Source organism: Tamandua tetradactyla, chromosome 14 (genome assembly GCF_023851605.1).
Source record: "Tamandua tetradactyla isolate mTamTet1 chromosome 14, mTamTet1.pri, whole genome shotgun sequence".
Taxonomy (NCBI): Eukaryota; Metazoa; Chordata; class Mammalia; order Pilosa; family Myrmecophagidae; genus Tamandua; species Tamandua tetradactyla.
The window spans coordinates 84,547,532-84,573,765 of record NC_135340.1 but is presented as its reverse complement, the minus strand read 5'-3'; the positions used below and the strand labels follow the sequence as shown (position 1 = coordinate 84,573,765).

General features: G+C 36.3%; 1 protein-coding gene across 17 annotated transcripts in view; it reads right to left on the bottom strand.

The window, feature by feature from the left end:
- The window catches only part of IQCH (IQ motif containing H), a 242,045-nt gene that overhangs the window by 193,506 nt on the left and 22,305 nt on the right, over window positions 1–26,234 (bottom strand). For 15 of the 17 annotated variants that reach the window (XM_077128303.1, XM_077128304.1, XM_077128295.1 and 12 more), the window contains exons 4-5: window positions 23,395–23,512; window positions 8,080–8,196 (exon numbers count right to left, since the gene is read on the bottom strand). In XM_077128303.1, coding sequence (XP_076984418.1) covers window positions 8,080–8,196; window positions 23,395–23,512 — 235 coding nt within the window. Of the gene's footprint in view, window positions 1–8,079; window positions 8,197–23,394; window positions 23,513–26,234 lie in introns of those variants that run through there. The other 2 variants (XM_077128292.1, XM_077128301.1) reach the window with 2 other exon arrangements.

Below are 26,234 nucleotides of genomic sequence, written 5' to 3'. Positions count from 1 at the left end.
TGACATTTTAAGATGTTCAATCACGTCCTATTTAAATTTCTTTTGAAATATTCCAACACTCTTCTCTTTCAGTCTAATTTTGTTTTGCGTGTTGAGTCCAAATTTCAACATCATGCATTATTGCTGACCTTTTATCTCCAGGTTAAACAAAGTAACACTGCAACTGTGCATTGCCAAATGGAGATTGTGGAGTTCCTTTCAAATCAGGTAGAACCAAGCCAAACTTAAAATGAGATCTGAAACTATCTATAATGTTATATCATCACGGTGTGACATGTATTATTGTTATTGTACAGTTGTCTATTATGCTATGACAAAAGTATGCACCAGGGAACTTGCTTTTGCTGGTAGTACACATGTTGTAACACATTTATAGAGTGCTTACTAGGGGGCCAGGCACTGTTTTAAACACTTTACTTGTATTAGCTCATTTAATCTTCACTTATTTCCTTGTACAATTTTTAGGAGAGTGCATGTGAGCTTACATGAATTTCAAAATATGAGTAGTACAAAGCTACATCCTATCTAATTAAAACCATCTTTAAAAGAAATTCAAAAGTACACACACACATATAATAGAGTTAATCTGAGAGAACAAATTAATCCATTCATGGTATCCAGTGCATTAAAATTTGGTGTCTAACTTAAGTATGTATGTACTGTCCTTCGTTACATTTTAAAATAGTTTAAATGTATATAATAAAAATGAAATTAAAAAAATGAAATTTTAGTTAAATGCTTGCAAAACCCCTGAAGCTCATCTGGGATTCTCTGGCTCAATTAAAAAACCACAGCATTAAGCACTATTGCTCAATTATACTGGAGTAAAAAAGGGGCCAAATTAGATCCTTTTCTGAAAGCCTGGGATGAAGAATGGAGAAGGAAGTCTGGGATTTTTAATATTAACTCACTTTTCAGAAAACCAAGAACCTTATTAAACACGTCCTATAGACCAGAAATGTTAATATATTATCAGAAATTCTCTTAACGCCTTTGCCTAGGAGGCACATCCTGATTTCATAGAAGAGGAAACTGAGGACCCCAGACCTTCCTTTACTCACCTAGGGTTAACAGCTTGCAATGGCGGAGATAAGACCCAAATTCTAATTTACTCAGTTCCAAACCGCCCACCACACTAGACTGTCTCCCATTTAGACTCTCCCCATTTTATAAACCAGGAAAATGAGAATCAGTGGGATAGAGTAATTTGCTCCTGGAAACAGCTAGCTAGTGACAGAATTGTAACAAGAAACCAGGAGCCAGGATATTTCACCAGGTAAATCCTGTTAGATGAACCCAGTGCAACCGAACCTACTGGAGAGCCGGCAAAAAATCTTCACTTCTAAACAGAATCAGGCTATATAGCTTCAATGCAGAGACTGGACAAATCAGTGTTCTCCTGATTACCTATTATGCGCAAAACACTGTGTGTTATGGTGGGAGATTTGAAACAAACAGAATAGACAGCAAGGTCTCTGGTTTCATATCTGTGTGAGAAAGAAGGCATAATCATATGAATTATTATTAAATAGAATCCTCGGAAGAGAGCTCAGCAATATTTTGTTTCTCTCCCCTGACTCCTACTACAATGTAAGTTTTAAAGACGATATAAAACACGGCATGGCACAATATGTGAATATTATTAAGTGACATTTGCAGAGCACTTCCTAAGTACCTGGACCTTTACAGACTGCTTTGTGTGATCTCATTTAAATCTCATTAAATCCTTTGAGATACGATGATCACTATTTTACACATGAAGCAACGGAGACTTTTTCTAGGAGGTCTACTAAGAATCTGCAATACACAGACTGACCCAGAATTGTTATACTAAGAGCTAAAAAGTGCTTTTGAGTTCAGCATAGGATTGGTGTGGGAATGCATATAGGATGTCAGCAGAGAAGCCAAAGAAATAATGGCATTCTAAAGAAGTTGGGGAACTCACTACAGCTAGATTTTTAATATGAACATTAATTGACCCTGTCCACTCCTAGAGTAACTGGGTTCTTTTTTTCATTTTTTTTATTAATTAAAAAAATTAACAACAAACAAACAAAAATATTAACATATTCCATTCTACATATATAATCAGCAATTCTCAATATCATCACATAGCTGCATATTCATCATTTCTTAGAACATTTGCATCGATTCAGAAAAAGAAATAAAAAGACAACAGAAAAAGAAATAAAACGACAACAGAAAAAAAAAAAGATTATACATACCATACCCCTTGCCCCTCGCTTTCATTTATCACTAGCATTTCAAACTAAATTTATTTTAACATTTGTTCCCCCTATTATTCATTTTTATTCCATATGTTCTACTCGTCTGTTGATATGGTGGATAAAAGGAGCATCAGACACAAGGTTTTCACAATCACACAGTCACATTGTGAAAGCTATGTCATTTTTCAATCATCATCAAGAAACATGGCTACTGGAACACAGCTCTACATTTTCAGGCAGTTCCCTCCAGCCTCTCCACTACATCTTGAACAACAAGGTGATATCTACTTAATGCGTAAGAATAACCTCCAGGATAACCTCTCCACTCTGTTTGGAATCTCTCAGCCATTGACACTTAGTCTCATTTCACTCTTCCCCCTTTTGGTCGAGAAGGTTCTCTCAATCCCTTGATGTTAATTCTCAGCTCATTCTAGGGTTTTTCTCAATCCCTTGATGCTGAGTCTCAGCTCATTCCAGGATCTCTGTCCCACGTTGCCAGGAAGGTCCACACCCCTGGGAGTCATGTCCCACACAGAGAGGGGGAGGGTGGTGAGACCGCTCGTTGTGTTGGCTGGAGAGAGAGGCCACATCTGAGCAACAAAAGAGGCTCTCTTGGGGGTGACTCCCAGGCCCAGATTTTAAGTAGACTTGACCTATCCTGGGGGCTCAGCCTATAGCTTCGATTGTCCACTCTGCTTGTGAGAATATCAAGAATTCAACTTGGGGAAGTTGAATTTCTTCCCGTTCTCACCATTCCCCAAAGCGGGCTTTGCAAATACTATTCCACTCACTGATCAAATCACTCTGGGATTCATCGGGGCATCACTCTGGACAAGCCAACAAAATCTCATGTCCTACCTGAGATTCCAAGTACTTATGGTGTTCAATCAAACTATCTACATAAGTTATATTAGGAAATGCACTAGTCAAAATATAAATTTTGTAACAAACAAACAATTTTTGCTTTAGTCTCACACATAAGGTGACATTTTAAAATATTAATTACCATTTATTTTCAGCACCCTGCAATAATGACATTCCTTTGTTCTTCCTCATGCAAAAACATTTTTAAAATTTGTACATTGTACATTTCACTATATTGTACACTCTAGGCATTCCTAGATTATACCATCTCAATCTTTAACATCTATCTTTCTTTCTGATTTCATTTATGTCCCCAGCCCTCCTGCCTCTATCATTCTCACATGCAGCTTCATTCAGTGTTTCAACATAATTGTATTACAGTTAAGTAGTATTGTGCTGTCCATTTCTGAGCTTATGTATCCAGTCCTGTTGCACAGTCTGTATCCCTTCAGCTCCAGTTACCCAATATCTTACCCTATTTCTATCTCCTGATGGCCTCTGCTATCAACGAAATATTCCAAGTTTATTCACTAATGTCAGTTAATATCAGTGAGACTGTACAGTATTTGTCCTTTAGTTTTTGGCTAGTCTCACTCAGCGTAATGTTCTCTAGGTCCATCCATGTTGTTACATACTTCACAAGTTTATTCTGTCTTAAAACTGCATAATAACTGGTTTTTGTGAGAGAACTACACACCAGCCAATGATAACATCACTCACTCTCTTCAGCATTTCCATTGCTCCAAAACAATAAAGAATTAAAATTCTGAACATCAACAACATACAAATGCAATACACCACCATATTGGTGGAATGCTTTTTATAAAAGTCTGTCAATCGGGAGGAACATGAAGTCATCGCTTTTTTTCTTGAAAACCCTTTCTAAGTAACCTGAAGAGAAAGCTCTCTTTCAATGAAGGAAGCAGGGATGTTGTACATGTCATCGCAGTCCTTGGGTAATGACTGTGTGTCATAAATAGGATCTGGCATTTCAGAATGTCCTTAAAGCTATTTGCTTTTGTTCAATTAATTTAATTTACCAAATGCTCCTGAGAAAGGGGGGGGACCAAGATGCTGACTCCACACATCCTGAAAAATCAACATTTTTTTTTAGCTGCTCTCAAAGAAATTACATGTGATTGTCGTCTGCTGGCTTCCCCAAACTCTACCTCTGTCAAAATTCTGCCCCAGCAGGTGTGAGAAAGAATAGATGCAGAACTTGAATGAATACCCACATCTGTTTTTTGGAAAAAGAGAACAGAAGCAGCACAGAAGGAAGTAAAAGAGATAATTGCTGGCTTGAACTACAATACATTTTACTTGTGGGCAGAGGGCCAGCTTACAGCAGGAGGAATATACAGGCCCATCTTATTGGAATTCAGGGGTGGGCCTCCATTCTTGTCCGGAGACAGCTGTAAACCAGCAGCCCATAGCATCACAATCAGGCACTGAGTTTTGTCAAGGAATGCTGATATGTACAGAAGCAGCTTTGTCTGCTTCGACTGCACCCCTGCCTAGTGAAGTGACAGTCAATCTCTGATTCCAGATGACAAGAACTGGATAAAAACCTAAAACAAATGGCGACCTTTCAAAAGATTAATTTGTTTACCAACAAAATGTTCCCTCTTTGTCATCTGAGATGGGGGTGACCTTCACTTTCCCATATCTAGGCTGAAAGGATGCTGACTATAGTCATCTGTTAAGTTAACTCCATCTCAGCAATTATTCCCTTTTTTATTTTTAGTGACAAGAAGGGTTTATTAATTCATTCTGCTTCTTGTTATGGTTTATAAATGCAACAAGCTCATTCTGAATTACTGCAGTGTAACATCAATTTGTTTAAATCTAATTCTGCTACCGTTGCCAAATTATGTTGTGACTGTAATTGTGGCCATATGCATGGGCTTAAAACACAATCATGTTTTGAAATTGTCCTTCTATCTCTCCCTTCCCTGCCCCCACCTCTTACTTCTGGTGCATCTTCTAATCATTTGACATTAACACAATTGCCTCACTTTCCATTACTTTATCATTTGAGAAATGAATGTGCTTTCAGTGAGAGAGAGATTACTATGTACACTGCAAGTGAAACAGTGAAGAACGAAACTATGATTTGTGAAGTGTGGTTGCTACCCAACTAAGTTAGTGAAAAACACGGCATAACATATGACTCATAAAACCTAGAAATCATAATAGTATTAAATCCAACCTCATGAATAAATAAAAGATTCTAAGTTTACATTACATTATATATTTATTTATTTGGAAAGTGGGACCAAAGAACTGGTATAATTCTACAGCAACTCATATCTTGCCAAAAAGAAAAATGTTTTTATGATTCTTTTCTAGGTCATAACAGTTATAATCAGAGTTATTTGTGCAGCAGCTCCAAGCAATGTTTTGCTTGGCTGTTTTGTTAATGCATTCATAATCTTTCTTTTAAAATTCATATTAACAGATACATGTTTCAAGCCTTTTAAGAGACTTTTTTTATTTAACAAAAATAAATCAAAGTCAAATTTTCTATAGATCTTTCACTGTGTTGCATTACACAGTCTAACTGGAACTAAATGTCAGTGGGCAGGTATGAACAATATCAGAGATTTCTTCTTGTCTCTTCATGCTTATAAAGACCTGCTCAAAAACATGTTAGAAGGCTGTTGGTTTTTTAGTTGGCAGATTTAAGATATTTCAAGAAATTATTAGTGAGGTTTCACTTTTAATATTTTTCTGTAAATTTATTTTACACAAGAGTTACAAGATATAAATTTCTGAATGCAATTTTGTGATTTGAGTGTTTTATATGTGTATGTGTATATATGGGGCATAGGTGTTTTCAGTGCATAAAAATCCCTGTATCCGCCTCTCATTATTAAGAGACATGGAGAAAATACCAACTTCTAAGAGGTAATAATATAAGGTGACTACATGTTCAAATTTGCTTTGTCACAAAATGTCTAGGACTATTTACAGGCTTTTGACAAACTTTGCAAGTTTCATAAGAAGAAAGGAAACACATGACCCTCATCCATCAAATTATAATCGCTTTTGAGGGTTTAGAGTGATTCTAAGAAATGATTAGCATTGATGCTCCTCTTCTAATTGACTATATATCACAAGGCTAGACTCATGGCTTCAGTTTGGGTAAGTGCTTAGAAGACAATTTTTATAGGTAGTAAGTCACAAATATTTACTCAGAAACACTCTACACGACTGTTAAAGACCAACACCCAAATATTTCTTTCATAGGACTTTTTGCACTATTCTTCTATTTTATAAATCCAAAAGGAAAATACCATTTTCTGTTAGTTCTAATATATATCGATATCAACATAAAATGATAGGTCAGCCATTTTGAATGAAATGCCAAGAGTCAGTTTCAGCAAAATGGACATCATGGACATAATTTTAAAGTGCTCTCATGTAGATTTTACGGAGTCAAATTTTGTTTTTAAAAAGAATCTTTATTAAAGTAAATGAGATATTCATTATCTTTATGTCATATAAGGCAAAGTGCTTTCCCAAATCCTCTGTACTTAAAATACATGAGCACAGTTTCAAGGCACTCATTCTATTTGGGAATTAGAAAAAATATAATAAACATAATAAATGGCAAATATGGATATAATTTTGAATTCTCTATATCTGAATCGTCACTTGGATTCATTAAAGCAAAGCATAATCCTGTCTAAATCTAAAGGCATGCCTTTTAAAACTTCAATACTCATCAGAAAAAGTTTGTATGAAATACAGCAATTGCCTTAGGCTACGAAGCCTCTGCACTCCACCAGCTAAGCCAATATTAATTCTAGATTGAAGGGGAAAACCAACAATGACAAAGGAGAAATCTGCTTCTGTCTTTACAGCCAGAGAAATAATATTTTTATTTCAAGGGCTTCACGCTCATGGGAAACAGATAAAAACACTTTCACATTATTTACAGTAACATTTTAAATAAAGTTTCAGCAGGAATAAAAATATCTAACTTTCTGGTTATTTGTTAGGCTGTAAAAGTATTTCTGTGATAAAGTGTTCTTAAACCAAACCTGCTAGAATAACGTAATATACACAAAGAAATCAAAAATGTATTTCAGGGTGACATGAAGCAAGTAAGCAGTTGAAAATTCCCATGTAGGAAATTTGGAAGATTAATCTAAAAGACTATTAAGCTGGTTAGAAATGGCTTTGCAATTTAATCGTAGAATTAAATTTGATTTCACTGAAGAATAAATTTAAGCTGTTGAGAGAAGCCAAAGTTTAAAAATGTATACATGTGACCTCAGTAATTTAAAGTATGTGTATTTTCAGTATTAGAAATGAACTCAAATAAAATAGTTTCCCAACTGAACTGGAGACCACTCTTAATTCTCCTATGAAAATCACACAACATTGAGGGAACAAAATCTTTGCTTTGGACTTTAGCAGCAAGTCAATGGCAAAAATAGGCACAGACTCTGAGATCTCTGAATGTCAGTCTCCATTTGATTATTTTTCCCCTCTCATCATTTTATTGACATGAAGGATTAGTAATCCCTGCTTGCTGCAGATTTAGAACAATTTTCCTAAATTTTTACACATTGTGTAAATATACATCCTTACAGCTAATGCTGTACCATAGTTTTCTTTTGATATTTCTAGTGGTAAGCCTACTATCAAAGAAAGAAAACATTTAAAATTTCTCTGTTAATTGTTTTTGTTGTTAAATTATTCCTCCTGGTTAAAATTATGGTACTAGATTCTTTAAGAATATCAATAAATAGAGAGAAATTCAAATATGCTAAAAATCTTTTAAAATAGGTTTAAGTTTTAGTAATCATTTCTAATTATTAACAGAATAAAAGCCACTCCATTTTTTATCACCCCCCAAAATTCCAAGGACAAAAGGATCACATCTTTTCTTAAAATCTATATTAATCTTACACTACTAAATAAATGATTTTTAATTCTTAAAAAAAATTAAGAGCTCATTAAAGCAGTCATTACTTACACATGTTTTTCTCTGATTAATATATGGCAAACTGATTCCATAGTTTGCATTTACAGCAGCTCTGTGGTGGGTGTTTTCAGGATCCTGCATGATTTTTACATTCAATCCTATCTTTTGCTGAAACAAAGAAACAATGAAACTTTCATGCTGGATGAACAAAAATGCTTACTAATATTCTCTACCCTCAAAGGAGTACAAAGTTTTCTGAAAATGATTATTTTAATGTAATTCTCACTAATAAAACATATATCTGGATCTTTTATTTAGGTTGTTAATTGGTCACTTTATTCACAGAAAAGGAACTTTCCACAGATCTTCCTCCATGTGTCACGCTATTCACACAAATGCATCCTCAGAGACAATTCCTCTTCTAAGAAATAATGCTAGAAGCCAACAGAGGTGGATAAAGGCCTAGAATAGATGGTCTTGACTTATTTAGCGTTCCAGGTCAAAGATTTTGTAATGTAATCTATTCTGCAAACACACAGGTAGGGGGCCCCCTTGGTCTGTTAATATGGCCAGCTTTCGCAGGGGACATTTACAGGTAAATATCAGTTTGGACTCGGTAAATTCACAACAAATGTATGTACTCCTTCACAAAGATTTTGCTATTTTTAAGAGTAACTTAAGCTTTGATCGAAAAAAATAAAAACATTTAGTTTGAACCATTAATTCTCATCTTAAATGATTCAAATTAGAAGCTGCTGAAATGCTTAAAAATGAACAACCAGAGCAGGCACCACAGTGAAGGTAAGAAAGGGGCCCTGGGTGGGCATCATGAGCTCTTGCTCTACCCTGGACCACCTGCGTGTGATGTTGGGTAGGTCATTTCTTTGGAAATCAATTTTCTTATTTGCTAAAAGCAGAAGTTAGACCTGATGGCCTCTTGAGAACTTATCCCCGAGCTTTGACAGTCTAGGATTTGAAACTAAAACTAAGTTGGCACTTAAGGAATATAGTATTACCAAGAGCTTCTAAAGCCTTCTGTGACTATTGCTTACTGATATATAATTAGCATACCATAAAATTTGCCCTTTTAAAGTGAGCAATTCAGTGAGTGAGTTTTAGTATATTCACAAAGTTATGCAACCATCACCACTGTGTAATTCCAGAACACTTTCATTACCCTCAAAAGAATGCACATACCCATTAGCAGTCATTCTCAATTCCCCAATCTCCCCAGCGCCTATGGTTTGGGCCTATTTTTGATATTCCACATAAATGAATCATATAATATGTGGCCTCTGTGACTTATTTTTGGGAGCTTGGGGGTGTTGCAAGCAATTTCAAAGACTTATTTCCTTTAAATTAAGCGTCTTAGTTTTGATGGTGATCTGAAGCAACTGTTAAAATGGCTATAGGAACCAGATATTTCTTTTATAATAACCATTCATAAATGGCCTATGCCTAAGATCAAAGTGAAGGGGATGCTACAAAAATATCTGAGGAATGTATGCTATGCTGATAAGCTATATCTTAACACAAGCTCCAAACCTACTTTTTATTTTTTAATAGCAGTTCAGTTTTTTTTAACCAAATCTCCAAGTAACTGTCCTCAACTATCCATTTTATTTAACTCATGCAGGCACACAGGTTGCAAATATGGCATGTCTATTCCCTTTTCCTTGAAGTACATGCAGTGACAAAAATAATGTAGGGCCCAATTAAAAATGGCTTGACTTCCGTGGGTAAACCACACTCACAGCACTACTCTGGGTTTTCTGAATGGAAGCTGAGTGCTACTTTTATTGAAATTAATACCTGAACATAATTTTTTCTTTCTTAATTAAACTTCCAGAATAATTTCATTCTACCAAGGATCGGGAAATTGCTGATATGTATTATGGTGACTGGATTTAGCTCCTGTAATTAGGGTGTTTTTTTTTAATTGCATTCTGGATACAACTGATAGTAATAGCTCTATCTATCATGTCTAAGCTTTGTTAGAAATTTTTTAATTCTGGGATCATTGGCTCAGTGGACCACAGTAGTTTCCTTAGTTTTATTATACACCATCAACTTTGTGTGGCTATAGGACTGGTACAGGGAGGAAATGATCAGATATAGTATCCTTGTTAAAACTGGAATTAGAATTCAGTCATTTTCTGCCCACTTTTACATTTCTGCGACACTGGATACAGATATTTTAAAAAAGAAATCAGTATGTAAATAGAAATCCAACAGAAATGATGGCTGATAATATAAATTCTTTACTGTTGGCTTCTAAAACAATGGGAAAGGTTTTTAAAATTATTAATTTTCTAATATTTACTATTTTGGCATCAAAGCATGTGTATACCAAAATAATAATATTTAGAAAACATGATTTAATTTCACCTTTAAAAAGACACAGAGAAAGAAAAGAAAAACATGAAAGGCTTCTAAATTTGAATAATATTAATATGCCAAATAGTTTCACTGAAATTGACAACCAAATACATTCAAAACTTAAATTTCTATAGATGAACAGAAAAATATTTATAAGCATAAGCTATATTAACAGATTCAGTAAGAGGATTTCTCAAGAAAAACAATGATAGATTTAAATACAAAAACAAAATTAATCATTCCATTAAGCAGAAAAGTATGCTCTAGAGGATGGTCATTTTTTTTACCAAAAGTAAGGTAAATATCAGAAATAATTTCAGAAATTTTTCCTAAATTGGTCAAAGAAAGTATTTTATTTAATCTGTCTTGAGTCACTAAAGAATCCAAACTTTGTATTCTCTCCTTTTGATAGTAATTACAAGCAGATATATCAAATGTGACTCTCATTTAGACTTTGGTTTGTAAGAACAAAAGTTATTATCAGAACCAATTACTGTTTTACCTACATGGCTGCACAGAAGCAGGGAGCTCAATTTTCATCTCATCAGTGATTTTGTGGTATTTATTTTATCACTATGCCCACAAAGCTACATAAGAAGGAAATAGCTTGTGCTATTAAAACTACGGTTTGAATATAAGAGGCTAAGGTTTCTTTTAGTAGAAGTTCTGAATTAAAAACACTAGGCAACATATAGTGCTAACTCCCCAGACATGGGCAGACCATAAAATGATACACATATGAGCAGTAGATCCCACACAGAGTAATCAAAATTGAAATGCTTCACAAACAAAGTTGAGGCAGGCTATTTACTAAGTTACAGTATTATCAACATGACATTATTCTCAACAGTGTTTGCTACAAGTAATGCCTTCCAAAGTGGATATTGCTTAATATCATATTCCCACTGGTTAAAGATACCTGCTGTTTAATCTCAAAAACAGAGGGAAAAAAATCTTGTCACTTTTAACACTCTGATCCCCTCAACCATTATTATATTTAATGGAAAGAACAATGGATATCAAGTCCTTGTTCTCCACTTTCAAGCCATATGATCTTGGTTGAGTCATTTCACCCTTAAGGCTTCAGATTTTTCATTTATAAAACTGAATAATAATACCTACCCTGACAGGGTTGGAGGTTAGGTTTAAATGACAAATGTAACAGTATCTTGCAAATTATAAACTTAATTTGAAGGGGCAACTGCAAGCCAAAAAATAATGGCTGAAATGGATTGAAACACTTCAAATATATAAAAATCCATGAGTTTTAAAAAAATTTTTCTTGATATATATTATATATTCACATACCATGGAATCATCCAAAGTATACAATCAATGGTTAACAATATCATCATACAGCTGTGCATTTATCATCACAATTGACTTTCTTTTTTTGTGTGTAAAAATAACATATACAAAAAAAACAATAAATTTCAAAGCACATCACAATGATTAGCTGTAGAAGAGATTTCAGTTTGGTATGAGTGATAATTAGACAATTTTAGGTTTTTGCTTCTAGCTGCACCAAGATACTGGAGACTAAAAGAAATATCAATATAATGATTCAGCAATCATACTCATTTGTTAAACCCTACCTTCTCTGTATAACTCCACTACTTCCTTTGATCTTTCTCCTTCTCTTTAGGGGTATTTGGGCTATGCCCATTCTAATTTTTTCATGTCGGAAGGGGTTGTCGATAATGTGGGATAGGAAAATGGAACTAGTTGATGTTATGGAGAGGCTGGCCCCTTTGCATTTCAGGACTTATCTGGTCTAAGGACCCACATTGAGGTTGTAGGCTTCTGGAAAGTTATCCTAGTGCATGAAACCTTTGTAGAATCCTATATAATGCTCTATGTCTTCTTTAGGATTGGCTGGAATGGCTTTGGTTGGGATTTGGCAAGTTATGGAGGGTAGCAATGTCTAACTGAAGCTTGCATAAGAGTGACCTTCAGAATAATCTCTCAACTCTATTTGAACTCTCCCTGCCACTGATACCTTATTTGTTCAACTTCCTTTCCCCTTTTTGGTCAGGATGGCATTGTTGATCCCACAGTGACAAGGCCAGGCTCATTCCTGGGAGTCATCTCCCATGCCACCAGGGAACTTTCACCCCTGGATGTCATGTCCCACATACAGAAGAGGGCAATGGTTTCACTTGCAGAGCTGGGGTAAGAGAGGGAGGGAGGGAGGGGGAGAGAGAGGAGAGAGAGAGAGGGGCCACATCTGAGCAACAAAAGAGGTCCTCTGGAAGTAACTTTTAGGCATACCTATAGGTAGGCTAAGCTTCTCCACTACTTACATAAGCCTCAGAAGAGCAAGCCTAAGATCAAGGGCTTGGCCTATTGACTTGGGAGTCCCTAATGTTTGACACAATATCAGGGGCTTTCCCATTGGTAAAATTTAATAGTTCCATATTTTTTCTCCCATCCCTCAAGTGACTTTGCCAATACTTTTTGATTATCTGCCTAATATATTCTGGGATGTGTCCAGGCATTACATTAAGCTATATGGAACTAAAGCCCCTCATTCTTATTCTGGGCTCCCTGTGATTGGATTGTTTAAATGATCTATCCAGACAAGTTAAGATTGTGTGCTACTGAAAAATTTAGGTTCTGGACAAAATAAATCCTTCTTCTTTGGTCTCAAAAAGTAGATAAGGTTCTAAAATATAGACAATGTTTTCCTTATACCTATGTTCTGAATTACCGTAATCCCAACCTGATTGGCTTCATTTTTAACTCTAAACATCAGTTGTACATATCTAAAATAGCATGTCAAAATCCAGAAATAACAATTATCACTCCAGATTAAATGTGAGTGCTATAAGAGTTTACAATCTAGGCCCCTGTTTTGTTACACGTATTTTCTAAATGAGACTCACCAAACGTCCCACAAGTTCATTCACAAAGCTGCATGCCTCACAACATTGTTTATTTTTTGTAGTAGCACAATATTTGATCATTTGTATACACCATCATTTGTCAATCTACTTTCCAGTCAGTGCATTCTTCAGCCACCTGCATCCACTGGGCATCATGTATAATGTCCAAAGACAACAGTCCATCAACACTCTCAATTTCAGACCATTTCATTGTTTCCAAAAGCAAGATAACCAATAAACACACCCACATCAAATAGAAAACCCAAACCTCCCTTAACTCTCATCCCTCCCCCTATTATTTACCCTTGGTGTTGCTGGGGCACTGTTATGTTTTCCTGTTAAACATAGCCCATGGCACGCAATAGCAGTTTTCTTCCTATGCCCCAAACTTATATACTCTTTGTACAAGATTCATACCTTTGCAGTAGTTCATGCAATAACTTATTTATATTTGTAGTGTTAATTAGTGGGACACATGGATCTATACAACCCCTTCCAATCATGTTCATTTTCAATATGGTAATATTACTTATAGACCCACTAGTGAACTGCCTTCACTTCTATCTATTCCCTCACATTTAAGTTCGACCTCATTAGCTAACTCTTCACCCATCTCTAGTTTCCATGTATCTCTAGGTCTCCTATATTCTGTATTATAAGCCTCTACTTTTACTTTTACCATGGTCATAAAAGTGGAATTAGACCATATTTATCCTTTTGTGTCTGGCTTATTCCTTTATAAGGGTTGGGAAGTTTTCCCCCATTATATCCTCAACTAATCTTCCTAGCCCTTTAACCTTCTCTTTTCCTTCTGGGACATCAATGATTCTTATATTTGGTGCACTTTGTTTTGTCCATCATTTCCCTGAGATCCAATGAAAATTTTTCCATCCTTTTTGCCATTTGCTCCTTGGTGTGTTAGAAATCAGTTACCCTATCCTCTAGTAGGCTTATTCTTTCTTCTGCCACTTCAAATCTGCTACTATGTGTCTCTTGTATATTTCTGATTTGGTCTACAACATCTTTAATTTCTGTGATACCTGCTAGTTTTTCTATTTATTTTTTCAAATTCCTCCTAATGCTCTTCCTCTGTCTTTTTTATCTCCTTTATGTCATCAGCCATCACATTGATTTTATTTAGTAGTTATATGAACATCTTTGATCAGTTGTTCCAAAGTCTGTGTGTTGTCTGGTGTTTTAATTTGGTTATTAGGCTGGGCTATATCTGTCTGCATCTTGGTATGCTTAGCGATCTTCTGTTGCCTTCGCGGTATGTAAATACTTGATAGTGAAGGAAGTTGATTTCCTTCACTAATCCAAAGCTTTGCATTTGGCTGTGGAACAGGATGCAGGGCGTGAGACAGGGCACAATAGCGCTGCGACGGGTTGAGGTGTAGGTGTAAGCATGGATCAGGGAGGCTACTTTGGTGCCTGTGAGCATGGGGAGTGAGGTACAGGGTTGTGGGGGTGCGGTGCCAGGGCTGTGGGGGTGGGGTGCAGCTTAGGAAGGCCTTGGAGCACAGGAGCAGGGTGCAGCATGGGGGACACAGAGGTAGGGTGCAGTGGTATGTGAAGAGGAAGACACATGGGGCTGGTGCACAGGCAGGATGTGGGTGGGTGTGTGGAGCGTGGGGGTCATGAGTATCAAGGTGTGGGGTACGGGGTGCAGAAGTCAAGGCACAGGGAGGGCAGGGCATGGGTGTGTCCTTGCATGGGGCAGAGTAGTTCAGTAGGACCGTGATGGGGATATACCAGTGTGTAGCAGTAGGGCACAGATCTCAGGGGTTATAGGACATGAGTCAGGGCAGGTAATGTCAGGGTGGGTAGGGCACTGGCACTGGTACGCCGGTGCGGGGGGTGGGGAGCTTGGGGCAGGGGTGTATGCATGTGCAGGGTGGGGTCTATGTAGCATAAATGTGCACGTGAGCACCTACCAGGTGTGGGAGCAGGGTGCTTGTGCCAGGGCTGAGGCAAGGGTGTGCAAGTGTGCAGACAGGGTTTTGGGGTGCAGGGGTAAAGAGGTTGGTGAATGGATGTGTGGGCGCCCAGCGGGGAGGATGTGCCTGGGAGCAAGCCTGAGTCTGGGGGGTGGGGCCCTGATGTGCACATGTGCAGAGCTCAGATGCAATTAGCCAGAGTTGCATCTATGTGGGCTGTGGACAGGTGTGGCCTGGATGCACTTGCCCAGAGTTGGGGGTGAGGCCAAGTGCACACATATGCAGATGCCTCCCCCACTGATGTATGCCAGGGTGGGGGTGGCTCGCAAGGGTAGCGCATTCAAAGAACATGGCTTGGCTTATATCCTAGTCCCTGTCTCTCTGTCTGTACACTCCTAAGGGCTCCTGGCTTCCCTTTGAAAAGGGAAACGTCAGGCTGTTTATACTGGCTGGATGGTCTCAGGTTCTCTGTCTCAATTCTTCAGCTTTTGCAACCAAGACCTCCATCTGCCATCTAGTAGCGGCTTGATCCTGGGCAGCTTGCTTCACTATTCTGGAGTTCTGCCTCCTCCCCATAAACTTTTCTTTCTTTACCCGGTTCTTTGCTGACTGAAAGCTTCCAGAGGACAGGGGAGCTGTCACACTCATCCCCACATCCCCTGCACAGCTAATGCCTACATCTGCTGGGGAACGTGAGACAAATGAGTTTTCTGGTGAGGGGATGGAGAGAGATTTAGGAGGTAGCATCAATAGTATCTGAGGATAACGAGAGAGAAAAGTCAAGGATAAGGTTTAAATTATGACTCAAGTAACTAGAAGTATGTGTGGCTCACTAAAATAGGGGAAAAAAAGATTCACAAACTTTTGTTTCTATTTGGGGTTACTGCTATAAGAAATCATACAAGTTTGGGGAAATTAGTTTTTCACAGAAACAATTAAAACTGGACCATTAATTGCATAGGGTATTAGGGTTTGAGCAGGAAGCAAATGATTCAAATTAGGTTATTCGAGGAGAATTTCATAATAGAATTATTTCCCAGGCTGAGAGCAGGACGTAGGAAAATAAGAGACAGTACAGAACCCTTGACACCAGAATAACAGGACACACAATAAACTCTAGCTCTAAAGAGTGAAGGTGAGGGAGCGGTGCAGTAGGACGCTGTAGTGTGCTGCTCAGATCCCTCCTTTAAGACTGAAGCACTCATTCCTCCAACTGCCAGGAGTGTTAGCTGGTAGCCAGGCCCTGTGCCAAAGGGGGCTGCCCAGCTCAAGATTACCCTTCCCCCCAGGGGCGGGCGCATCTGATGACTGGTTGCTGCAGAGAACAAAGCCTAGTCTCTTGTCTCAATTTGGGATGACCTTAAGGGCCATCCCAACTCCAGAGATCCCCAATGGATTAGCTGAGGAGTTTGTTGTAATGAAACCTGTTTTAGTAAAAACAAAAACATTTACAAATCAACCTGACTCCTATACATCTGCATACGTGATCATTCTATATATGTATTACCAACAAAGAAATACTAAGAAATGATGTACTAAGAAATGATGATCATGCATCTATGTGATGATGTTAAGAATTACTGAGTGCATATGTAGAATGGAATGATTTCTAAATGTTGTGTTAATTTCTTTTTTTTCTTTAATTAATAATAAAAAAAGAGCCAGTAGAGACTTGAATAGAGAACATGCTAAAAAAAAAAAATGGAGAAAAAAGCAAATGAATATTTCTAAATGCAAAAATGGAATCTATATTGGTATTCTTCATAGTTATCTGCAAGTACTGAAAATAACATTTTTATTCCAACATATTTTACCACAATTCTACTTCTTTTTAAAGGAAACCCTAAAAAAGTGAGATTAGTGCAAACTTTATTTTTTAAATTATAAATGTTTTTGGGTGTGCTTTTCCAATTGTAAAAGAAGCTTAATAATCAATTCTTAATTGCAATTCTTAATTACAATTGAGCAACTCCTTATTGTTTGACATTTAAGCTTTTTGGTGTGAAACAGAATCCAAAAAAACAGCCATCTACTTTTGGGGAAAGAGAGTTTAAAGAAGCAACTGGGGTTTACCTAGTTTAAAAGGTTGTAAGTATGCAATTAAAGGTAGTAATATCCCAGTTGGATTTCACAACTACTTAATAATACAAGCTTTTATGTTGATGTACTAGGTATGTCGAACAGCTGGCAAAACAGCACTGTTTGTCATGGACTTTATAATGCAAAATTAGAGCTATCTTTTGTGTCAGTGGATATGCATTTTTAAGCAGGTGTCACTGATATCAGCGATAAAACAACAATAGGGATCCAGGCCCCAGAGGTAAAGTCAGGGAGGGAAATAGTCCATGCCCCTTTCTAAATGAAGCTTGCCCAGGCTTACAGCATTTAAAAGAACAGGGGGGTTATAATTAGTATAGAAGATTCCTTATCTTTATGATCATTTGCCAGGATTCAAAACTTTTTTGGGTAAATACATTTCTAACCATAGTTTTATTTTTTTTCTCTGGAACAATAATAGCAACTATATATTCTTCAGTAGTCCTAATCTTAGATATTTTATTTTGTTTTCCTTAAAAATGAAAGACCTCCAATCTTCTATTTGTTGAGCAACTGTGGCCCTCCTGAGATTCTTGGTAAAAAAATAAAAAATTTAAATTTAACTGAAGAAGGTACTTAATAGTAAGCAAGATAAGAAGTTTTATATCCTTTTATCACAGCATTCTACTTTATTTCAATTGGGGCCTTTATTATTACTTGGTATTTTCTTATTGATTGTTAGTCTAGACGACCCTGTCTGTCTTGTTCATCCCAAGGTGACTCAACCATCCTTGGCACATAAGAAGGACTGGACAGATTATGGATGGAGGAATCCAATATAAAATGTACAACGGCAGAGCCAGGGGCAGGCTGCTTTAAGAGTGTAGAGAAAACTGGACTGATATTTCACATGAGGGCAAACAACATTAGCAGTAACTGGCAGTTTTCATTTATTCATTGAACAAATATTTATTGAGGGTCCCCTGACATTAAATAGCAATGAATAAACTGATATGGATACCTCAGTAAGCTTACAATCTAGTGGGAAGACAGATATTTTAAAAAGATCATATAGTTTCAATTCCCAGCCCACGTACCAAACAACAACAACAACAAAAATCACCACATATAATTCAATATTTAATTATAAACTGTCAATTGTGATGAAGGAAAAATATAGAGAAGTAGAAACAATTATAAAAAGGGTACCACAGAACTGGGTAAAGTGATGTCATCAACATGATGACATAAGACACCCTCTGGTCCCTCAGAATTTATTAATAAAAGGACAAATTCCTCTTGCTTGAAACTCTGGAGGATGATAAAGACTGGAGAAATACTGAATTGAAGAAAAAGTAAAACAATCTCCAAGATCAGGTAGGAGATTTTCTTCTCAGACTCCCCAGTCTGGACCCTTCTCCCTCACTTGGTCCTGTGTAGCTTGGGAGTCACAAAGAGACAGCATGGCCCAGGCCCCTCCTGCTGTGGATACAAACTATAGAGCCATTCACAGAAGCAAGTTAGAACCCTATGCATAGCCAAGCACAGCGATCCAAGTCCACAGAGAACCAGGGCAGAGCATAAGCACTGAGGAGTGCCATATACAAAAGGGTCCCTGGAAGAAAAAGAGAGAGACCACAGCAGAATTCAATCCAATCTCTGTTGATGGGACCACTTAAACACAAAACGGACTTTCCTGGATTGACCCACCTTTCTGGATTGACCCCATCTTGGTCCTGGGGCAGAACATCCTAATTGGGACGAAACCAGAGGCAAAAAACCCTCACAATTTAACAATGGGAACTGGGCTGCTGTAAGATAGGAGAGGTCCCAGAACCTGAAAGTGTAAGGAAAATGGGCATTGAGTGAGGAAGAAAATTTAAACAAATGACTGGAGCTGGAAGAAAATTCTGCACAAAAATAAATGGAACAGACCAAGATTTCTGGAGAAGAAACAGAAGAAAGGAAGCTTCTCCTAAAAGTGTGAAACAATTGCACAAAAAATACGCTCTTAAAAAGTGTGATGCATATCCAGGGCAAGAACCAGATAAGGAAGAACTGAGAAAATCTGAACAGTTAAACTTGGGCTTCTCAAAAATTCTAGAATAAATTGGACCAAGAATCAAAGAAGAGCCTTAACACAAAGTCAGTCAATAATAAAACCCTAGACAAGAGGGAGAAACTGATCTTCAGAGTTGACTCATCAAAATAATCTGATGCCCAGATTCAGTAAAAAATTACAAGCCATATAAAGAAATAGGAAGATATGGCTTAGTCAAGGGAACAGATTAAAGCTTCAAAGACATATGATTTGGAACAACTAATCAAAGAAATTCAAACAAATCTACTAAATCAATTCAAGAAGATGAAGGAAAATATAGATATAGACCTAAAAGGCAGTAGAAGACAGTAAGTGAGCATAAAGAAGAATTTGAAAGTTTAAAAAAGAACCATAACAGAAATTATGGGGATGAAAGTTACAATAATGGAGATTAAAAATATTCCAGAAGCATCCAAACAGCAGATTTGAAACAGACAGAAGAAAGAATCAGGATAATCAAAATCATACAGTCAGAAGAATAAATAGAGAAAAAGAATAGGAAAAAAATGAGCAGTATGTCAGGGGTTTGAAGGAGCGCATAAAGCAAACATATGCAGCATGGGTGTCCCAGAAGGACAAGAAAAGGAAAGGGGACAGACATATTTGAGGAAATAATGACCTAAAATTTCCCAACTCTTATGAAAAATATGAATATAGCTGTACAAAAGCACAACACACTCCAAGACACATATTGATCAAAACATCAAATACCAAAGATAAAAAGAGAATTCTGAAAGCGGCAAGAGAAAAGTGATTTGCCACATACAAGGACTCCTCAATAAAATTAAGGTGCAATTTCTCATCAGAAACCACAGAGGTGAGAAAGCAGTGGTATATTTAAGGTAATGAAAGAGACAAACTGCCAGTCAAAGATTCTTTACCCAGCAAAACTGTCCTTCAGAAATGAGGAGAGTTTAAAATGTTCATACACAAACAGAAGTGGAATGAGTTAATCAAGAATTACTTGGGAGTTCTGAAGGTTAACAGGAAAGGACAGGAGAGAGTGGCTTGGAGTAGAGTGAAGAAATGAAGACCTTCAGTAAAGGTAACCAAAAGGGTAAATGCAAAACCCAATAGTACTGTATCCTTAAAACACAACCCTACCCTTTAATTTCTATAAGAGTCAGAATACAATGGAATGAGAAAAAGGCATACTTCCTGATAATGGACACACAGAACATAAAGGGGGTGATGTAGGACAAAAACTATTTAAAGAGGGGGAAAAAGGGATATGGGAGCAGAGAACATGTATGCTACTGAAGCTAAGTTGTTATCTTTTCAAATGAGTAGATTATAAATGTAGGTTGTATAATACAAACCCCAGGGTAACCACAAATAAATATCTAAAAATATATACAGAAACAGAAGTGAGAATAAATCAGCCTGATACATAGCAAAAGATCAACTATATTAAGCAGAGGGTACAATAAAGGAAAAGAGGCAAAAAAAAAAAAAAAAAAAAAGATATGCCATTTGAAAACCAAAGGACAAAATGGCTGAAATAAGTACCTCCTTTACAGTAAGACACTGAATATTAATGGTTTAAACTCTCCAATCAAAAGACACAGATTGGCATAATGGGTAAAAAAGCATGACTCAATGATGTTGTTTACAAGAGACTCACCTTAGACCCAAAGACACAAATAGGTTGAAAGTGAAAGATTAGAAATAGATATTCCATGAAAATAGTAATAAAAAAAGAGCTGAGGTAGCTATACTAATATTGGAAAAAACAGATTTTAAATGCAAAAATCTTAAAAGAGACAAAGAAGGGCATTATATATTAATAAAAGTGGCAATCAACTTCGAAGAAATAGCAATCATAAATATTTGCACACCTAACTAGGGTGGTAAAAAATACATAAGGCATACACTGGCAATACTGAAGGGAGAAATAGGTATATCTACAATAACAGTTGTAGACTTCAATATGCCACTCTCAACAATAGATAAAACATCTCAACAGAGAATCAATAAGGAGACAGAGAACTATAATAATATGATAAATGTGCTAGATATATACAGAACATTGCACTCTCAAACAGCAGGATAGACATTTTTCTCAACTACACATGGATCATTCTCCAGGGCAGACCATATGTGGAGTCACAAAATAAATCTTAATCAACTTAAAAAGAGTGAAACTATACAAAGCATCATCTCTGACCATAATGGAAAGAAACCAGAAATCAATAACAGGTAGAGAATTGTAAAATCTGCAAATGTATGGAAGATAAATAACACAGTCTTAATATAATCAATTGATCAAAGAAGAAATTAGAAGGGAAATCAGCAAATTCAAAAATGAATAAAAATAAGAACACAACATATCAAAACTTATGGGATGCAGCAAGGGCAGTGGTGAGAAGGAAGTATATGCCCTAAATAGTTACATTTAAAAAGAAGCACTAAAATCAAAGACCTAACTCCATGTGAATGAAAAAGGAACCCTATCTCACACCATATGCATAGAATTTCTATTTGGGTTGATTGTATAGTTTTGAAAATGGATGGTGGTGATAGTAGCACAATATTGTGCGTGAAACTGCACTGAAATACATATATATTGAAATACATATATAAATACATACATGAGTATTTAAAAGGGACAATTTTAGGTCGTGTATATATGTTACTAGAAAAAATAAAACGATAAACCGTAGGACTGTACAATACACTGAATCCTATTGTAAGCAGCGGACTATAGTTAATAGTACAATTATAAAAATGTTCTTTCATGAACTGTGGCAATGTACTGCACTAATGCAGGATCTTAATAAATGGGTGGTATATGGGGGAACATATACCTTAATGTAAACTATGAATTACAATTAATAGCACAATTACAATATCCTTTCATTAGTTGTAACCAAGATACCAACACTGATGGAAATGTTTATAACTGGGGTGGGGGAGGAGTAGGAGGGAACACTTTATTTTTTACATGATTTTTCTGTAAACCTACAACTTCTCTAATTTAAAAATGTTTAAAAATGCATATACTGGGCGTGCAACGGTGGCTCAGTGGCAGAGTTCTCGCCTGCCATGCCGGAGACCCAGTTTTGATTCCCAGAGCCTGCCCATGTCAAAAAAAAAAAGCATATACTAACTACTAAAAAAAGGGGAGGGGACCATGTGGTTTTCAAAACTTTGTCAATAGACTAAACCACTGAATTGAACACTTTAAAAGGGTGAATTTTATGGTATACAAGTTATATTTCAATAAAGCCATTATTTAAAAATGGGTAGCAAACTGTTGAACAGTCCAGCTCTGTTCCTCTAGTTTCTGGTTTGTAATTCCGGCTCTGACATTTGCTAGTCTCATTCCCTTGGAGTATTTATTTGACATCCCTGTACCTTGATTTTTTACAGTAATAAAATGAAGATAATGTTTCCTTCTAGGGTTATTCTGAAGGTTAGATAGATTAATAGTCCCCAAACACTGACAACAGTACCTGGTACCCAAAAGAGGTGAGCTATTATTACTACTGGAGAGTCAGGGAAGAAATAGGAATCAAATTGAGAAAATCCCAAATAGAGATGAAATATTCCTTGCCACTTGGAAATTTTTCTTCTAGGGCTTTGTTAAAAAAAAATTGTGAAGGCATTAGGGTTTTTTTTAGTTTTTGCTTTTTGAGGAAAGCTCTGCGATAGAAACTGACCATACCATGAGCACCTCTGACCCAACAATTTCATAAAATTGTAGAAAAAGACCTATATATCTATATCCATTTTCAAACTTAGAAGACAAAGTAAATTTTCTACATTTACTATTAAACATTTTTATAACAGCTTTACTGAGATATAATAACTGCATACCATAAAATTCACCCTTTTAAAGTATATAATTCAGTGTTTTTTAGTATAATCAGAGTTGTACATCATCCCACTATCTAATTTTAGAACATTTTCATCATCCCCTAAAAGAAACCTCATATCAGCTAGGAGATATTTCCATTCTCCCATCCTTCCAAACCTTGGCAATTACGAACCCACTTTCTACTTTAATAGATTTTGCTATTCCTACCTTTACTCTTGGAATGGAATGTGGAAATGAACTGCTCTGCCTTTGGGGTCGCCAAAATTTATCTCCAGATTCCAGAGGGAAAATAAAAGATTTCTGATCAATTACAGTTGGAAGTAACCTAAGTAAAAAGAAATAGAATTTCAAATACAAATTCGCTATCTTAAAAGCTTCTCAAATTGTAATTTTAAAACAATGCTTCCAAATTAAGATCATGCTTTATAGGAAATATTCTGTTGGTAATTACAATAACTTAGACAAATCTCCAACCTTTTTTACTGCTATAAAACTACAATTGTTCTACTATGCATAAGAACTTCCAGGTCTGATAAGACCATTATAGCATGAATATTAAGCTCTATCTCTGGCTGAGTTTATATGACTATCAATTGACAGGATTAATGTACTATTAAAAATTTCTTGGTAAAGAATAATATATAATGCTATATTTGGTTTAACAAAAATCAAATCACAGGATGGCAAATGTTAAGTATATTCAAAATGATGGTCCCTAAACAATTCTACTTAAGATTATTTAAACCTTTGCTCTTTTATATAATTGAAAAGACTTCAGGATTAAAGGTAGTTAAAAATATTCCTTACTGAGCAGTGGACAGTTTCATGGGGAGAGCAGTGTAAAACAAAATAAAGTTGGAAGAATTAGTATATGTGTACAACATTATATATACAAAAACTAATTTGGAAGCAGGTTCTAGTTCTTTAAAATGGTCTATAGAATTACAGTTAATAAAACTCAACCACCAATAACTTGATCCCTTGATTCTACTCTGATGGCCACATCCAACATGTGTGCATGTGCCACATCATCCGATGTCCAATGCTCTGGTTTAGCGTTTCATGAAATATGGCTATTTTCATCTTTCTAACTATTAACTAGTTATCAACTACCTAGCTAACTTTTAATAGTACCCTTTGATCATAAAAGTAGTATATTTATTCTGTAAAAACTTTAAGAAATAGAAAATTCTAAAGAAGAACATCATCTCTACATCCACCACTCAGACACAATCGCTATTACTATTACTGATGCTTTGCTGTGCAAATACAATTACTGAAGAGTTATAATTTGTCAATTTGAATTATGCAAATTTATAGATTTGAATATTTATAATGCACAAAATGTGAAATAATGTGAACTTTCCATAACTTAAAAATTTGCCAAACCCACTTAATTTTAAAGCTGGCAGACTAAGCAATTTGCAAATATTTTTTCTAATAATATTGTCCACATGGTGACATCCCATTGGCTGGAAAACAGAAATGCCAGTCAGCCTTTTTCAGGACAAACAGTGCATAAGGTCTATATCCATATTTTGAATAATAATAGAGTGCACACCCTTGTAACCACCACTCAAGTCAAGGAGCAGAACATGTCCAGTACCCTAGAAGCACCCCTGCCATGTTTTCCTTGCTGATATCAAGCCCCCTCTCCCTGCCAGAGTTTCTAAAAATACCCTAACTTTTTTGATAATAATGTTCTTGTTTATTCTTCCCTGGAAAATACAGTTTTGTCTGTTTTTTTCAATTCTGTGTGAATTTTAAAATGCGATAAATTTACATTCTTTCATTTCTTATATCTTTCACTCAGCATTATATTTAGGAGATTCATCCATGTTACTGTGTGAAACTTGTTCAGATTCACTGCTGTGGATAATATATTATATGGCTATACCATGAATTATTTATCCATTCTACACAAGATAGACATAGCTAGCAGATGATGCCATGCTCGCCATGTGCCCTTCCAGCTGAAAGAGAAACCTTGACTGTGTTCACCATGTGCCTTCTCACTTGAGAGAGAGACCCTGAACTTCATCGGCCTTCTTGAGCCAAGGTATCTTTCCCTGGACAGATGCCTTAGATTGGACATTTCTATAGACTTGTTTTAATTGGGACATTTTCTCGGCCTTAGAACTGTAAACCAGCAACTCATTAAATTCCCCCTTTTAAAAGCTATTCAGTTTCTGGTATATTGAATTCTGGCAGCTAGCAAACTAGAACAGGTGGGTATGTAATTTTTGGTTTCTTTTTTGATTTATTAATTTGGGCCAACCCTTGGAACCTTCAAGAGTTAAATTTTTATTCTTTCTCCCACTCATACACTTTTCAAAGGATATATTGATGGTCCATTAAGGAACAAGATAAAAATCCCTAAACCATCAATGAAGAATACAAGACTTTGGACATGCCAGACAAAGACTTAAAAAAAAAAAAAAGATCATCAATATGCTCAGGAGGAAAAACAACACAGAGAAGGAACTAAAGGATATCCAGAAAATGATGAATGAGGAATATGAGAGTCTTAGAAAAGAAATAGACATTTTAAGAAGGAACCATGCAAAAATATTGGAGGTGAAGGCCACAATAACTGAAATGAAAAATTCCCTATAAGGTTTCAACAGCAGATTGGAGATGGTAGATGAAAGAATCAGTGAACTTAAAGGACAAGACAATTCAGGGCGGGCCCTGGTGGCTCAGAAGGCAGGATTCTCGCCTGCCATGCTGGAGACCCGGATTCAATTTCTGGTGCCTGCCCATGCAAAAAAAAAAAAAAAAAGACAAGACAATTCAAATGACTTAAGCTGAGGAGCATACAGACAAAAAAATGCAAAAAACAGAATGGAGCCTGAGACCTGTGGGATACCAACAAACATACCACTACACACATTATGGCAGTCTCAGAAGGAGAAGTAAGAGAGAAAGGGACAGAGAGAATACAAAGGAATAATGGCAGAAAACTTACTAAATTTAATGAAGACATGAACATACATACTCAAGAATACTAACGAACCACAAACAGGATACACTCAAAGAGAACCACA